At 47.4% G+C, this 16,783-nt stretch overlaps 1 protein-coding gene across 1 annotated transcript in view; it reads left to right on the top strand.

The window, feature by feature from the left end:
* XYLT1 (xylosyltransferase 1) overlaps window positions 1-15,862 on the top strand; it is a 164,021-nt gene extending 148,159 nt beyond the window's left edge. The window contains exons 11-12 of the mRNA XM_083474215.1: window positions 4,726-5,059; window positions 10,453-15,862. Coding sequence (XP_083330341.1) covers window positions 4,726-5,059; window positions 10,453-10,775 — 657 coding nt within the window. The 3' untranslated portion in view covers window positions 10,776-15,862. The remainder of the gene's footprint in view (window positions 1-4,725; window positions 5,060-10,452) is intronic.
* The last annotated feature ends 921 nt before the right edge of the window (window positions 15,863-16,783 follow it).

The following is a 16,783-nucleotide window of genomic DNA, read 5'->3' as shown; positions in this document are numbered from 1 at the left end:
ATGCTGGTCTTGTTCTGTTTATTGAGATATCGGTGGATTGAATTGCCGTTTTCATGTCCTGACAAATGATCGCACCAACTGTATTTCTTGGGATTGGCAATTCTTCTGTTGTTTTGCTGGTGTGAGGGCATCTCGCAAGTTAATGAGTAACACACATGCAAGATAACAGCTGAAACAGTATGTCTAGGTTTTACTTGCAGTATAGTCACAAGCGTCAACCTAACCTATTAAAAATCCTATTGGTTGAACTCAAATTGGGGGCTGGCACCAGTGGCCAACATTGTTCAGCAACCACCAAGACCTACAGCTTTCTCAGGGGCCCCCATTTGGCCCTGCTGCTGCTGCTGCACCTCCTGCTTACAATTGCTGCCTGCTCACCTGCCTTCTCCAAAGATCAGTAGCCTCAGGACTCATTTTTCAGGGGTCAGAATTGATACTCCTCCATTAGCATCAGAGCCTTAAAAATTGGACCAGGCCAATACATGTCCTTGGCAACAGTCAATCATATGATCGATTCCTGCAGAAAGCAGGGTTGAAGTCACTGCCTTGCAGCTGATGGGAACTTGATCACCCTACAGAAATCAGCTTTGCAAGCCCTATACTCAGTACTCAGCAAGCAGCTCCCAGGTGCCTGACAACTAGCTGGCTGTTGGAAAGCACCCAGCCACTTCAACTAGTGGTTGGGGCAACGCATCTGTCAATCATCAGATGCTATCATGATGTCAGGTGATTGGCCAACCAGGTGATTGTCCCACCCACCAGTCAAAGTTGGTCTGCAGGGGTGAGGATCAAGAAGGTTCCAGCCTACCAAGCCCAAAAGCTTTCCCATCCCTGGTAGTGACAGTACAGAGCCAGATAAACCCTATTTTGTTCACTGGGGCACAGAGATCGGGAGCCTATGGTCTTCCAGATGTTGCTGGACTACAGCTCCCATGACCCTTCATTCTCAACCATGTTGGCATTGGCTGTGGCTGTTGGGAGTTGTAGTCCAACAACTTCCAGAGAGTGGCAGTTTCCCAGTAGGAGGTTAATTCCATATGACGTAGGTATCACCTCTTCGTTTGTGTTTTTTGTTTTTGTTTTTTGAGAAAGATGACGTCCGTCCAAAGGGAAGGAGAAAGATGGACTTGGGTTTCATTTAGGCATTCAGGGACTTCTGCACTAAGCCTTATCTGCGGAACTCGAAAAAAGTTTGTTTCTAGCCTCGTTAGCAGTTGCAATTCATCACAGAGAACAAAGTGAACTGGGCGGCAGGCAATTAGTGTCTTCTGTGTGGACCTAATGGTCCCCGTTTGTGGTGAGCAATGAGACACAAGCTAGTAATCAAGGCATAATTTATCTTGGGCAAATTTTAAGTGCAAACCCAAGCAGGGACCGGAATAAGTGATGCAAAAGCTGAGTAGGGAGTTAAGGAGCACCCCTCCCCCCCACCTCTTCAAAGGAAAACTGCAACTGAGTGGATTCTCTGATGGCACAGAAGTACAAGGGGATGAATGAGACACAATGGTGATCAGCCTGTCTGCAAGTACAGAAAGTGGTGACTTTGGGAGTTTAAATGCTCAGCAGAAGTGAACTTGATGCAGAATCCCTGTTGCAATCACACTGAGGCTGAGTTTAGAAAAATAAGAAAGCTACCTTTATTGCAGGAAATGCATGCTTGATAGGACAGGTCCTAGTCCTGACCAGCTGAGGTGGAGAATGCAACTCTTGCATCTCAGCAGGGGAGAGACCAAGTTGGAGGCAATAATGCTTCTGAATGCCACTTGCTGGAAGCTGCAGGAGGACAGAGTCCTGTTGCGCTCAAGTCTTGCTTGTAGACTTCCCATAGGCATCTTGTGGACAAGATGCTGGACTAGGTGGACCACTGGCCTGATCCAGCAGGGCCGCACTTACGTGAACTGCATGGGGGAAGTCAAAAGCTAGTGAGTAACTGGGTCCCAATCTGCACATTCCTCCAGGAGGTGCCAATCAGGTCAGTTCATACAGGAATTATCGAAGATCAGATTCCTTAAGCATGATCATCCTGAGCCCCTGGATTTTCCCGAAGTTAAATTTAGCATTCTGAGAATCTGTTCCTTTTATTCTTTCTGGCTGGGACAGGGGAGGAAATTCTTCCAGGTCTTGGAGATACTCAGATAAAATAAACACAATAGGGTTGTCACCTCCAACTTTGCTTTCTGTTTCTATGCTGTATACCAGTGTTTCCCAAGCGGTGTTCCGCGGCACACTAGTGTGCCGCCAGACGTTGCCTGGTGTGCCGTGGGAGGGAGGCGGGCGAGTCGGGCGGCGAGAGGCGGGGCGGCGAGGAGAGGCCGCCCAGCGCGGGGCTCTCGCCGTCTGCCTGCCTGGCTGCCTGCCTGACGCGCAAACCCCCGGCGCAGGCGCCCCGCTTGTTGACACGGGAGGGGAGGGGGGAGAGGAAACGCTGCTGGTGCCGCTGCTCCTCGGCGGCGGCTCCTCCTCTCAGCCCGCCCTGCCTATATTTGCGCCAATCCCCGCCCAGAAAAGCATTCGCGCCTCGCAATGGGAAGCCTTGCCGGGCGGCGGGCGCTGCTGCCTGAGAGTTCTGAAGCCACGCCCACTTTCCCAGAGACTGGCGGTTCTGAGGGATCCAGGGCAGGGCCGGCGCGCGCGCGCTTCTTGCTGCCCAGGCGCTTGCTCTAATCCCGCCTTCCCTGGGAGGGAGGGACGGCGGTGGCCGCGAGCGTCCGGGGTGGGGCGCGCGCTGGCTCTCCCTGGCGGCCCCCGTGCCTGCCGTTCTATCAGTGTGCCTCCTCTCTCTTTCCCCACCCATCCTCCACGTGCTGCGCTCTAACCCGGAGTTAGAAGCGAATTAGAACACGCCCCCGTGTGTGGTGTGTGTTTTTTGCTGCTCCTCTTTTTTAAGGGCTTTTTGGCGGCTTTTGGGACGGCGTCGAGGGGTGGCGCCCACGCTCCTTGTGCGCCCGCCCCGGAGGCTCGCCCGCGCGGTAGTGCTAGAGGAGGAGAGAGGTGGGCATGGCAGCTGTTTTGGAGCTGTTGCTGCAGGACGAAGTGGCAGCCAGTGCTGTCGTGCGGTGGCTGAAGGCGAGCCAGAGCCCCTGCGCTGTGGAGGTAAAACGCGCAGCGCCGCCCTTGCTTCACCCAGCCCTCGGTTCGAGCGGGAAGTATCCGGGAAAACGGAGTTGATGCTGGCCTTCAAAACTCTGCGCTCCAAAAGGGAGGCGGGAGGGGGGAAAAACAGGTCGACCACTTGAGGTTTCCTCCTCTGGCGGGATGCTAAGTGGGAAGCTGCAGCCTTCAGGCCTGCGCTATGTGAACTCCTGAAGGGCTCTTGCGGTAGCTTTTCGGGAGCCCAGGTGTATATATGTGCCCCCCTGAGGGAGCCCTTCACTGAACCTGAGAACCCTGCTGTGGAGTTGGTGGGACTGAGTTGCTGTGCGCCCTTACGATCCTTCCCAAATGCAGCTTTAATGATTCAGAAACAAGACCTACAGAATTCGTTGGAAGTTACTATTTTTTTATTTTTTTTTACATAAGTAAAAAGTGACCTTTCCCCATCTGTCATGGTGGTGTGCCTCGAGATTTTTTTCATGAAACAAGTGTGCCTTTGCCCAAAAAAGGTTGGGAAACACTGCTGTATACCAGCAGGCCAGATCCTTATCTTTCCCACCCCCTGAGGGCCACATTAAATGGGTGGGTAAGGCTGCCAACCTGCCAATCATCCACCATCACAATGACAACCGGTGACCCATTGTTGCCCCAGCACTTTGAAGCCCCAACAATCAGCTGATAGTCGGGGCTTCAAATCTCCACACGCTGCTCTCTGCAAGGATCACCAACCAGTGGCTCAGTGGTGCTTGCAGAGAGACCTGAGTGATGATCTGAAGGCCCAAGAATCTGCTTTTGTCACCAGTGGAGGCACCGTCTCTTTGGTTTTGTGACTTCTGTACCTTCTTCCACCTTCTTCCTCCTTGTGTGTGTGACCTGGGGGGTTCATAGTTTGCTGATTACAAATACTTTCAGCAACTGGTGCATGCCACATTTAATTGCAGTTACTTGTGTCCCTGTTGCCCCTTGGATAGTAGCAAACGATTACAGCTATCTCAGGCATAGCTGAAACATTGGGGTGATGGGGAGAGAACAGCTAAGAAAATGTAGTCTGTTAAATGTTTGTGGTTGGTTGTAAATCAGTGTAGTTCTATATAGAAACTTGTTGTTCTGTGATTCTTCCCTTCATTCCTGCCACCACCTACTGGGCGTTTAAAAAAAATCAGTTGAAGCTGTTCCAGGTGGTGTCAGGCTGAGCAGGCAACCTGCAGGTAACATATTACAAGCATCGGTGCTTTAGTTCCAACAAGAATTATGAAGGGTCCTCAGAAGTAATGCCGTGGCAAATGTAAAAGTGCAGGTCCCCTTCATGAGAAGTCACAGCTGTGACCCCCTCGTAGCCACACCCCTTTCTGAGACCATACAGCTTTCTATATTTATATAATGATCCTATGATTTTGCATTAATAATAATTAGGGATGCATTGCAATAATTTATCTCTCCCTTAGAAGATAATTCCCCCCAAAATACCAACAACAGTGGGATGGAGAGCAGCAGAGCAACTCAGGACCCAGGATCTTGTAGCAGCCACCCAATGCGACAATTACAAAAAAGAACAGACTACGTTGATTTTTAAAGCAGTTGGTTGTCTCTTTCAGTGTTACCTGATGTGCAGTGCTTCTGTTTACCCTTCAGATTGGAACCGACTGGGATGCTAAGGAGAGAATATTCCGGAACTTTGGGGGACTCATTGGGCCCATGGACGAGCCAATCGGCATGCAGAAGTGGGGGAAGGGCCCCAACGTCACTGTTACTGTCATCTGGGTGGACCCTACAAACACGATCGCCGCCACGTATGATATCCTAATAGAATCCAGCGCGGAGTTTACTCACTACAAGCCACCATTGAATTTGCCTCTCCGCCCCGGAATCTGGACTGTTAAGATCCTGCATCACTGGGTCCCTGTAGCGGAAACCAAATTCCTGGTCTCTCCTCTGACATTTTCCAACAGGCAAAGCATCAGGCAAGGTAAGACCTTTTTGCGAACCAAACTGTTATTTGCAATTACAGCTTGGCCACAGGTGCTTAACTAAGATGGGGCTTGGGTCAGATCCAGAAAGCCTCTTCTTAATTTTCTCATAACGTGATGGTGGCCATCAACTTAGATTGCATCAAAAGGGAATTAAGGAAATACAATGGAACGTAAGGTTTATCTACGGCTGCTAGCCATGAGGGATACATGGTACCTCCAGGATCAGGCAGGGGGGTATTGCCTCTGAATTGTCGTTGTTTTGTGTTTGTCAGTTTATTTACATACCACATTTTCCTCAAGCAAATCTCTGCTCAAAGCAGTTCACAAAGTCTAAATACAGTGATATGGTAACAATGCATAATAAGACATACAATATCACTGCAACATACTAAAAAATTGATAAGCAGCAATTAACACTTCATTTTGCATATATAAATGTTTAAGTAAGCATGCAGCTGGAGAGTAATAGCAGACGATGAACACATTCTGCCTGTTGGTTTCTGTGCTGCATCCTAGAGGGGGAAGACATGTCAACAAAAGCATGTTCCGTATCTTCCATAGGCTCACACCTAAGGGGTCAAAGAAGGCACTGACTCCTGTCAGGGCTGCTGTAAGGATGGATTTATTTCAGGTCTGTGGCTTCACAGGCCTAACTATTCCGGCCTGTTTCCGCTGTCCTGCTTATCTGAGACTTTGCATCCTCCTGGGTCACATTCACACCATACGTTTAAAGGAGTATGATACCACTTTAAAGAATCAAGACGTCCCACAAAGAATCCTGGGAGTGCTAATTTGTTAAGGGTGCTGAGAGCTGTTAGGAGGCCCCAATCCCCCTCACAGTTAAGCCATTCTGAGAATCGTCATTCTGTGAGGGGAGCAGGGATCTGCGAAGAACCCTCAGTACCCTTAACAACCTGCAGCTCCCATAATTCTTTGGGGGAAGCCATGACCATCTAAAGCGGTATTGTACTGCTTTAAAGGTGTGGTGCGGATGTGGCAGAGGTTTCCTGTCCTTTCTCTTTGGGCAGAGGCAGCTGTATACCTCCCCTCCCATCAGGCAGGTAAATGGGAGGATACTGCCTAGCTCCTTCCAGAGCAGGAATCCAGGCAAGGATTCCTCAGAAGCCATTCCTTGTTTGCTGCTTGGTGGTAGGGGATCAGGGCCTCTTTAAAGGGCAAAGTGCTGGCGAATGAGCCCCTGCAACTCATTACAGCGTCCCAGAAACATCTGGTTGGCCACCATAGGACAAAAAGATGCTGGAGTAGATGAGCCTTTGATCTGATGCATCATGACTGCTTCTTGGTACAACACAGGATGCAGTCCAAACAAAGTTAAAGCACCGTTAACTTTCCTTAATTTCAGCAGAAGAGCCTGTTAGAGTCAAGCACTTTGATAATGACCACAGAGATTCTACTGACTTGAGGAAGGAGTTCATTACTGGGGGAAAACATTGCCCTTCTATTATTTATTGTACTGGTGCAACTCAAGGTGCAAGGGGTGGCTTTAGGTACTGATTATACGAAGGAACCAATGCAGTGCTGTCGTCTAAAATACAGGTATAGAAGGGGGACCTGTTGCAGTTTCAAGTGTTCCTGTTCAAGCAGACAGTCATGCCCTCTTCCAGGACACTCCGTTCCCGTCCCACCCCCATTTTCATTTCCATCTTCCCAAGGCTACATGCTAGTGATGGATGAGGCCAGAAGCACAAGGAGGCAGAGCAATGTGTGCATATTTTGCCTTTGTTCTGCAGCCCTGTGTAGGGAAGTTTTTAGTGTTTGTTACATCTTACTGTGTTTTCATTTGTTGGAAGCAGCCCAGAGTGGCTTGGGTAACCCAGTCAGATGGGTGGCATATAAATAATTTTATTATGATAGTTTCTATGCACCCTGACACCACCACCCCTCTCCTCTCTAAGCGCCATCCAGGCAAGCAAAAGGCATTATCAGGGTTCCAGGACACATTTCACAGCCAGGGAAGAAGAAAAAAGGAGCGAGACAAAGCAGGGGTGGTTCAGGATGTGGCCCAAGAGGATATGTGGCCTTGAGAGAGCCCCGAGAGCCAGACAGAGAGGTCTGAAGGGCCACATTTGGGAACCTGAAGTCTGCACAGTTGGAATATCGTGGAGAAGGATACATGATTTCAAGAGGCACACTGAGATTAGAGCAGAAGTTTAGAGGAGCATTCGCAGTGTGAGCTTTTGAGTGTGCCTCTCCAAGACCTTACAGTTCAGAAACATTATGCTGCACGCGGAAAAATTGTTACAAAGCCTCTTAGCTTTCTTTTCTTTCTTTTTTCTTCCTTTTTTCAGCATTTTTTCGCTTTGCCACCACTTGCATTACTTAAACTTACTTCTAATGCCAGATAAATGCTGTGAAACTGACAGAAAAATTAGGACATCTGTAAGAGCCATTTTTCTGATATTTTGTGAACAATGCTAAGGCTGCCACACACAGAAAATCACTACGCACCTCTAGATTCAAAGAGCAGTGTAATGAGACCTGCCTTTTATGAAGGATAAATAATAGGGCAGAACTAAAGGATGGGGAGAGGGTAGCTCATTTTCCGTAAACTTCTTCAGCCGCAGTGATTTTCCCACCCCCCACCCCACCCAAGGATCATGTCAAAATGGGGCTGAATGCCTATTCAGAGTGAGGGCAGTGTGATGGAGGGCATGGCACATGTCAGAGGCAGCCTGCCTCTGAATGACAGTTGCTGGGATTCGCAAGTGGGGACAGTTCAGCTGTGCTCACATCCAGCTTGTAGGCTTCTCACAGGCATCTGGTTGGCCAAGAACAGGATGCTGGACTAGATAAGCCCTTGGTCTGATCAGCAGGTGTCTACAGTGAGAGCTCATGCCATCTGAATAAATCAGGTAGAATTCGACTGCCTTGGCAAGCGAATTATATGATCAAAGCCATAGTAAGCCAGACAGAAACAGCATATTTAATATAACTGAATAATCGGGGTTGGCCACGGGGGGCTTGCAAGGGAGGGGGGGGTCACCTCAAAATATAAAACTTAAGTCTCAGAGAACCATGAAGAGTGTCCAAGCAAGGGAGCCGGAGCCTTAGCCAATTTACAACAGAAGATCAAACCGTTGCCTCCTTGCACAAAAGGAAGAGCTTAGATAATTGGCACGAGTTGCAAATTACACAGGCGACGTGGCAGGAATTGTAGACACTAGTATGTCATTCCTGGCCCACAGACCCACTGGAACACACAGCATAGTTCTCCAAGTCTGAGAGGGCCTTCTTGAATGAAGGCATTTTGCCCTGGAGGTGGTATGTATGTTTTGGCAGAGTTCAGCAAGTCCCTTCCTGGCATTAACCCCAACCACCTCTATCCCAATTTCCATATGTGAATTTTGAGCTAGTTTCCTACAGGCAGTTTTAAGCACCTTTCATGTAGCACCGTGGACACTCAATGAAACTGGATGTTAGAAAGTTCAGGACAAATGAAAAGAAAGCACTTCTTCACAGAGTGCAAAGTTAGACTATGGCGCTTGCTCCCACAGGAGGCAGTGACCAGCACCAAATTGGATGGCTTCAGAATCCCAATTGCTGGAAACCACAGGAGGGAAGAGTGCTCTCATGATTGAATCCTGCTTGTTGGTTTCCCACAGGCAATTGTTCCGCCACTATGAGAACAGGATGCTGGACTAGATGCCCTTGGCCTGATTCAGCAGGCACTTTTTATGTCCATTCCAGTGATTGCTCTGTACAGTGGTACCACGGGTTACATACGCTTCAGGTTACAGACTCTGCTAACCCAGAAATAGTACCTCGGGTTAAGAACTTTGCTTCAGGATGAGAACAGAAATCGTGCTCCGGCAGCAGCAGGAGGCCACATTAGCTAAAGTGGTGCTTCGGGTCAAGAACAGTTTCAGGTTAAGAACGGACCTCCGGAACGAATTAAGTACTTAACCCGAGGTATCACTGTACTGTTTTTAATGAAGGGGGCGTTCCTATTTTTGTATTGCTACACACTGTGCCGGTATTTCATTAGGAAGTGTGGTCTATGGGTACTTTTACACAGAATTATTTATTTATTTATTTATTTATTTATTTCATAAAATTTATATGCTGCTTGATTTATCAAAGGGAACTCAAAGCAGTTTACAAAAAAACCACAAAGCAGTAAAATTATCACCAAGAAAAGTTACCGTATTTTTCGCCCCATAGGACGCACTTTTTCCCCTCCAAAAATGAAGGGGAAATGTGTGTGCGTCCTATGGGGCGAATGCAGGCTTTCGCTGAAGCCTGGAGAGCGAGAGGCATCGGTGCGCTCTCTCGCTCTCCAGGCTTCAGGAAGCTATCCGCAAGCTTGCAAGCCCGGTGGGAGTTCCCGTGGGCTCACAAGGCTTGCGGGCAGCAGCCTGCAGCCCCCGTGAGTGTCCGCAAGCCTTGCGCGCCCGGCAGGAGGTCCCGCCAAGGGCGCGAGGCTTGGGTCGGCAGCCTGTCGCCCGAAGCACAGGGAGCCCTCCGGAGGGTGCCCCGTGCTTCGGGCAGGTGAGCGCAAGGCTTGGGGCGGCAGCCAAGGCGGGGGGGGGGGATAATTTTTTAAAATTCATTTTCCCCCAAAAAAACGAGGTGCGTCCTATGGGCCGGTGCGCCCTATAGGACGAAAAATACGGTAACAACAGTAATTTAAGACGTTCGAAAAATTAAGGTAGCAATAGATTAAAAACTCATGCCAACTTTCTAAACATCTGGGTAGCTTTGTCCAAACAAAAATGTTTTTAGCATGCACTAAAGCATGTGTGTGGTTTGGGAGCTGCACGGCCAGGGAAAAAACAATGCTATCCAGGGTTGTAAGGACTGCAGAGAGAATAATTGGGTGCACTCTTCCCACCTTGGATCAAATCTATGCTGCCAGGTGCCATAAGAAAGCGACAGAGATAGTGCAGGATAGTACACGCCCTGGAAATGATCTCTTTCAGCTTCTGCCTTCTGGAAGAAGGTACAGGGTTATAAAGGCCAGGACTAGCCGCCTGAGAAACAGTTTCTACACAAATCCAATTCTGGTTCTAAACGCAGCATAAGGGGTCTCTATTTTAAAATGGGGTTTCAGAGTTTTTAGGGGGTTTTGAATGTTTAATGTGGTTTTTCAATTTCATTGTTCTGTATGGGACAATGCCAATAAAGATATCTATCTATCTATCTATCTATCTATCTATCTATCTATCTATCTATCTAGAAAGAGCACAGTGCAGGTGCCTGCCTGTTATCGAGAGGCAGGGAGTACCAAAGGGTCGGTGCCGCCACACTAAACCACGAAATGGTTTTGAATGGCAGTCCTACGCAGAGCGTGCTAACGGTAGTTTTGATCTGAAGGTCAGATTGGTGAAGCATCTCAACTTTGGTTTTCGGTTTGTTGTTGTTTTTACAGAAGAAGCCACGAGGTTGCACGGCGGACCTCCGAAGAACGCTTACATGGAGCAGAGTTTCCAAGGCCTCAACCCGGTTCTGAATATCCCCATCGACGCTGCGCAGGTGGACCAAGCAAAGAAGAATGCAGCCCTTACGGGCAGCAAGCTGGAGAACTGGGTGGACAAACTGGTGGGAGGCATGTGGTCAGCTGTGGATATCTGCAGCACAGGCCCCACCTCCTGCCCAGTCATGCAGGCCTGTAGCCAGACATCTTGGAGTTCACTCAGCCCAGACCCAAAATCTGAGCTGGGGCCTGTTAAACCCGACGGCCGTTTGAGGTAGCACAGGGGACACATCCCTTCACCGGCTTTTAAAAGGGAATTTAATATGGTTGCTCTTGTGATATGGGGGGAGGATTATCCACCTGCCCTCCTAAATTTGGGCTGGTTTCGAAGTGGATTAACTGCCAGGCATCCTTCAAGAAAATGTACGATTTAGTTTTCACGTAGTTCCTGGAAGTGGTATGGAGGGTCGCCAGCTAATTTCATCGAATGGCTGTCATTTTAAGCTCCGGGAAGGTGTGGAGAGAAGGAAACCGGTTTTTAAAACATGCCTTAAGTTTTTAGCGCGGGTGCAGTATCAAGACTACAGATTATTTAAAACCTCAATCTGAGATGTGTTGGCTATTTTATCACACACACACACACACACACACAGATGGGAAATGAGTAGCAAAATGGCAGCCGGTTGCAGATGCTGAAATTGCCATCGCTCCCCATGCCATCACTTCCCAAAGCATTCCCACAGCAGCCTAGCAAAAGTGTTGACGTTATCATTATGCCAAGCCGTGTTTTCACTGGCAAGGACTTGGGGCTCCCCATCCCCCTTTTCTTATGTATGTAACTATGTATTTATTTATTTATTTCAGTCTGACACACACAGAGACCCCACAACTCTCTGATATTCACAAGAGTTCAATATTTGTCATAGCAGACTACAAAACACTTGCAAAGAGCCCCAATGGGAAGAAACCCCTTCCTCTACCCCAGCATTTTTTCAGAAGTGGTTTCAGGCAGGGGAATAACAGCTGTTTAGGGAAGTTTTTAATGTTTAATGCTGTATTGTGTTTTTAATATTCAGTTGGGAGCCTCCCCGAGTGGCTGGGGAAACCCAGCCAGATGGGTGGGGTATAAATAATAAATTATTATTAGTATTATTATTATATAGTGATAACAGGGAAAGAGTTCAACTACTCCCACCAGCCTGTGCTTAATCTTGAAGCTACAGGGACCTGATGATGGATAAGGAGTCTCTCTGCCTCAGGCCCTCAAGAGCTGCTGCCGGTCAGAGCAGTCACCCCTGGGCTTGGTTTAAGGCAGTTTCCAATATTCTGATTTTAGAAGGTTGCAGGAGGGAATCCTGGGTAGGGTGCAAGGCAGGAAGACCAGCAGTAGGTGGCGCCAGTGCAAGGCAGAGGCAACTCATTTCTAGTCTTGTCCCCATCTTCCTCCCTAATAAATTTCTACTGAGGGCAAGGAGAAGGAGGAAGATGACAGCACTGTGCCCCCCCCCCCAAAGAATGGTTGTCAGCAAGAAGACAGGCACATGGGCTTATGGGAATCAAGGCCGAGCCTGGTTGGGCAATCACCCCAGTGGGTCAGTTTGGGACAAATGACTCTTTGGGGCTAGTGTTAAAAGCTGCTCTTCCATAGGAGGGAGAGCAGCGCCCCCTGGAGTGCATTTATGTGTTTTACCTGTGACATTTTAGCAGGTCTTGAGCACAGTTTTTCCACTTTTGGGAGCTGGTGGTATATCATTTGGTCCCCAGGCAGCCTAACACTGAGGAAAAAGTATAGATTCTGTTAACATTCAAATAGCATTTTAGTCCAATTAATTTCTAGCTAAGCTCTTTGGCATAAATTGTGCAATCTACATATACAAGTGGGTGTGTTTGTGTAAAAATAGCCAGTTAATGTATTTTTTCTAAAAAGGTTTCTTTCTCTTCTCTCTCTCCCCCCCCCCCTCACATTTTGCGCCTGTGTAAAACTTTCAGGCCTACTCTAGTGCAATCCTGTGCATGCATACCTGGGTGTAAGGGCACTTCCAGGCTGCCACTGTTTTGCTGTGGGATTCAGTCACATACTGGCAAGTTGAAGTTGTGCAGTTGTAATTGATCGGGAGGGTCCTGTGTGACAAACCAGCTTCCCCTGTCCCACCCCAGACTGAACTTCCTTGAGATAAGGAAAGTGATGGCAAATTGCATTGGAAAGTGTTGGCTTTTAAGACCACATCACCTAACCTATCTCACAAACAAAGCAGAACGAATGACCATTCAAACAGCCATCTCCTTGCAAACAAATGAGGTTGGATGGTCAGTAAACTGGTACCCTGGAAGCAGCCTCAATCCCAATTAGTTTAGTGGGGCTTCCTTCTGAGTAGACCTGCACAGACTTGCACTGTTCTGTAAGCTCACCTGTTGGGAGAGCCTGACGACAGAAGAAGCACGTCGCAAGAATCCGTTAAATTCCCTTTTAAAACAACTGCAATGGTGACTGTAAAAAAAAAAAAAACAACTTCTGAGTTTCCAGTGGCTTGCTAATGTTTTTCCTCTCACCATCCTGTTTGGTTTAAAGCTACTACCGTTCGCTTTGGACTTTGAAATTGCAGTGTCAGCTGTGCTGGCATGAAGGCAGAGCATTAAATGTTTAGAGCTGGCAGCAAAGGAGGCTACATAGGAGGGCGGTTTTAGGTATTTATTTGTATTTTTAGTCAATGACTAATTAGTAGGTGCTGCTTATGCAGCTTGGAGATTATCTTATCTTACTAACGAAAGCTGCCTTTATTAAGAAAAGGCCTTTTTTAAGAAAAACAAAACAAAACAAAAAGACATCTCATTTCTCCCCCTTCCCTTTTCCTGCATTCTTGATTTCCACTCAAATAAGAATTCTGACTACAAAAAAGAAAACCTAGATGTTCCAATTGCTGATAAAAGAGGGGAGAGAGGATGGAACCCATTCCGTCAGAAATCGTCCAGTCAGAGGTAGCAGCTGCTCATATCAGTGTACCCATCCATGTCTATCAGAATCCTAGAAAACCACAGTTCTATAGGTCCATGATCTCTGCCATTGTCCCTGCTGGCAAGGGCTGATGGGAGTTTGAGGCCAATAACATCTGGAGGGCCATGGATTCCCCTGTCCATGGCTTAGGTGCTTCTGTAAGAAGACCTTCTCTCCTGGAGAACCATCCCGAGTCCTAGCAGAAGACCAGGAGCCCAACATTCTCATGCTGAAACAAGGAAAACCCAGATTTCCATCCAGCCTTGCGGGGCTTATTCATTCATCTGTGTTCATCACTCTCTGAGCTGCACCCAAGTGGTCTTCCTTGAAAACGACTGTGCTGAGTTGATGTGAGCCAATGGCGTTTGATGTTTGGCAGGCATCTCCCATGCTTGGGTCATTGCTTCAGGTTGTGCTCACTGAGCGCCAAACGATGCATATGCAAATCTGCCCAAGCTGGGATTCTGTCCCTCAATCTCCTTGAGCGTCTCAGGTCAAGGCAGCTTCCTAAATCTATGGCGCAGATCACTCAGCATGCAGCACTCCCCACAGTTGCTCCCAGTAGACTCTGATGCATCTTGAGCTGGACTCCCTGGTTATGTGGACTGTGGAAACAGATCCACCGCCTGGAGCTTCTAGCACACAGATGAAGCCCCACACTGGGATTCCCAAAAGCTTCATCTGTAGGCTGAACCAATGGGAAAGTAACTGCTGAGTCCACCAGGTTCTGCTTGCCTGCAACATCTGCTCATTCTTAGCACATCAGCACCCTGTGGATGCAACTCTTTGCACATTTGCAGAAGAATGAGATCTGCGGCTCAACGGGCACGTAACCGTGTGCGGGATCTGAGCCAAATTCTTTAGACCATTCCAGGCGCTCCACTTTCACTCCACCTACCCATCAGCTCTTGTGCTACAACACCTCCATGCGGAATGTAACACGTTTGAACTCGTGCAAGGAATCTTTGTGGTTCTTCAAGAGCTTCCAGGGAGCACAAAACCCCAAGATACCACTGAGCAGCGTAGGGAGGGCTTAGCTCAGCTGTAGATCCTCTGCTTTGCACGCAGAGGGTCCCAGTTTCAATCCTTGGCATCTTTGGGTAAAGCTGGGAGCGAAACCTCTCTGAAACCCTGGACAGCCACTGCCAGTCAGTGTAGACAATGCTGAGCTCGATGGACCAGTGGTCTAACTCAGTATAAGGCAGCTTCCTATGTTCCTTTCATTAGGCAGCTGTAAGAGTCCTTATGTAACGCAAAATATTCTTTACTCTCCTCCTTCTCCCCCTCCCCTGATTCCTGATGCTTCAGAAGTGGCCCTTTGCACTTCATTCCGAAGCATTAAATATGTATGTATGTATTTTCCAGCTTAGTATCACGGTAGCAGTTTATGTCATCTGTTTTTCTTGACAAATTCAGATGCTGTTAATCAGGCATGGTGGGGAGAACTGTGGCCCTCCAGATATTGCTGGACTACAATTCCCATCATCCTGCAGGGGGGGCCTCCATTCTTTCAGTTTCCCCCCAAAAAACACCTGTTTTCATTCTCTCACTTTCCTGCCCAATTGCTTCTGCCTTGGTTACATTCTTTTGCTACCAAAGGTACTACCTCACTAATACTTTGAAACGTGTTTACCTAATGAAAACAAGAAAAGAGGGTTTGGGGAAAGTGGGGGGAAATAGCTGAATGTACAATCTATGCAAATTCTTTCTTTCTTTCTTTCTTTCTTTCTTTCTTTCTTTCTTTCTCTCTCTCTATTTTAGTAATTTAAAATAAAAAAGACAAAGAAAGAAAACTTATAAGTATTAGAACTTGCCAAATAAACAGCAAGATACTGTACAGGTGCCTCTGATAGCAGAGCGATCTTCTACCCGGCACAGTTCATTGTGCCGTATTTGTATATTATAAAAAAAATGAGTTGTCTTTTGGTTCCGTTTGTGATTAGAATCACCCTTGATGGAAGGAGGTGGTTGGCGTTGCTTTGTTAAAGAACAGCACCTTCAGATTTGCTGGGGAAATATGCCGGACGAAGAAATGGAGCGTGCTTTGTAGGGTTTTTTTTTTATGTTGGTTGCCATTAACAAACAGCGATGGCAACAGCAAAAAAGTGTGGGGCACTGGCTCCTTTTTAAAAAAAAGCTTGGGAGGCTGTTGGTTGAGAGATTTCCCTATGGGTAAATCAGGTTATCTGGACTGTTTCCAACTCAGTGTTCATGCCATGGCATCCTATGAGTTGCCCCTTTTAGAGAAGCCTTAAGTTCTTTCATCTTTTTTTCAATGTGGCCTTAAAACTGTGTGTGTGTGGAAATTTTAGCTGTTGTATATTCTTTCTCTCTTGACTATTGTCAACGTATTAAAAAACAAAAGCACCTTGAGATGACTGTGGCCTTTTTTTTTTTCCTCACCCTACTGCTGCTGTACAACTGTCACTTTTTACACACTGCGCAAGTCCACGAAAGGACATGTTTACAACTGCAAGATCCTGGGGGAGGATGGGACAGGGCAAAATTATCCTTTTGCAGAAAAGATCAGCATTATCCATTTTTGCAGAAAGAAAGGAGGCTTTGCAAATATCGGCAGTTTTCCTTTTGCAACCCGTTGATGGTAAGACAGTATGAATCTCTCTCACCAATGGGGAATGTGCCTTGGAAGAATTACTCCTGGGTTTTTACATCCATGAAAATCTGTTCCGCACACCTATCTGAGTGCAGAGAAAGGTGACCAAGAAGATAAAGGGTCTGGACACCAAGCCTTATGAGGAATGGTTGAGGGAGTTGGGTATGCCTAGTCTGGATAAGAGGAGGCTGAGAGGTGATATGATCGCCAAATATCTGAAGGGCTGTTGCATGAAGATGGAGCAAGCTTGTTTTCTGCTGCACTGGAGAGTAGGACCCGAACCAATAGATTCAAGTTACTAGAAAGGAGATTAACAGAATCATAGAGCTGTAGAGACAATAGTCTATTCAGGGAGGTTCACTGACCAAAGGTTCAGTCCAGTGCAGCTCATCAATACAAACAAGGAAGCGTAGGACAAAACATTTGCAGGATCACGAGTCCTGGGGTTCAGCCTGCAACAGACCCAGTTAGTGGAGGAGGAGTTGTGACCACCATCATCATTTTGTATTCGGTAACTGCCCTTCACCCAGGGCAGGTTATATCTCTAAAAATATAATGCAATTAAAATGTACCAATTCATTTGCAATCTAGCTGGGTTGGAAGTTTCCACAGGAAACTTTTCTAGTGAACTTCAGGAGATGGTGGAGAACAGAGGAATGAAATGGGGGAAATCAATGAAT

Source organism: Podarcis liolepis (assembly GCF_965112155.1).
Source record: "Podarcis liolepis genome assembly, chromosome: 14".
In the NCBI taxonomy this organism is placed as follows: Eukaryota; Metazoa; Chordata; class Lepidosauria; order Squamata; family Lacertidae; genus Podarcis; species Podarcis liolepis.
This window is presented reverse-complemented; position numbering and strand designations above follow the sequence as displayed.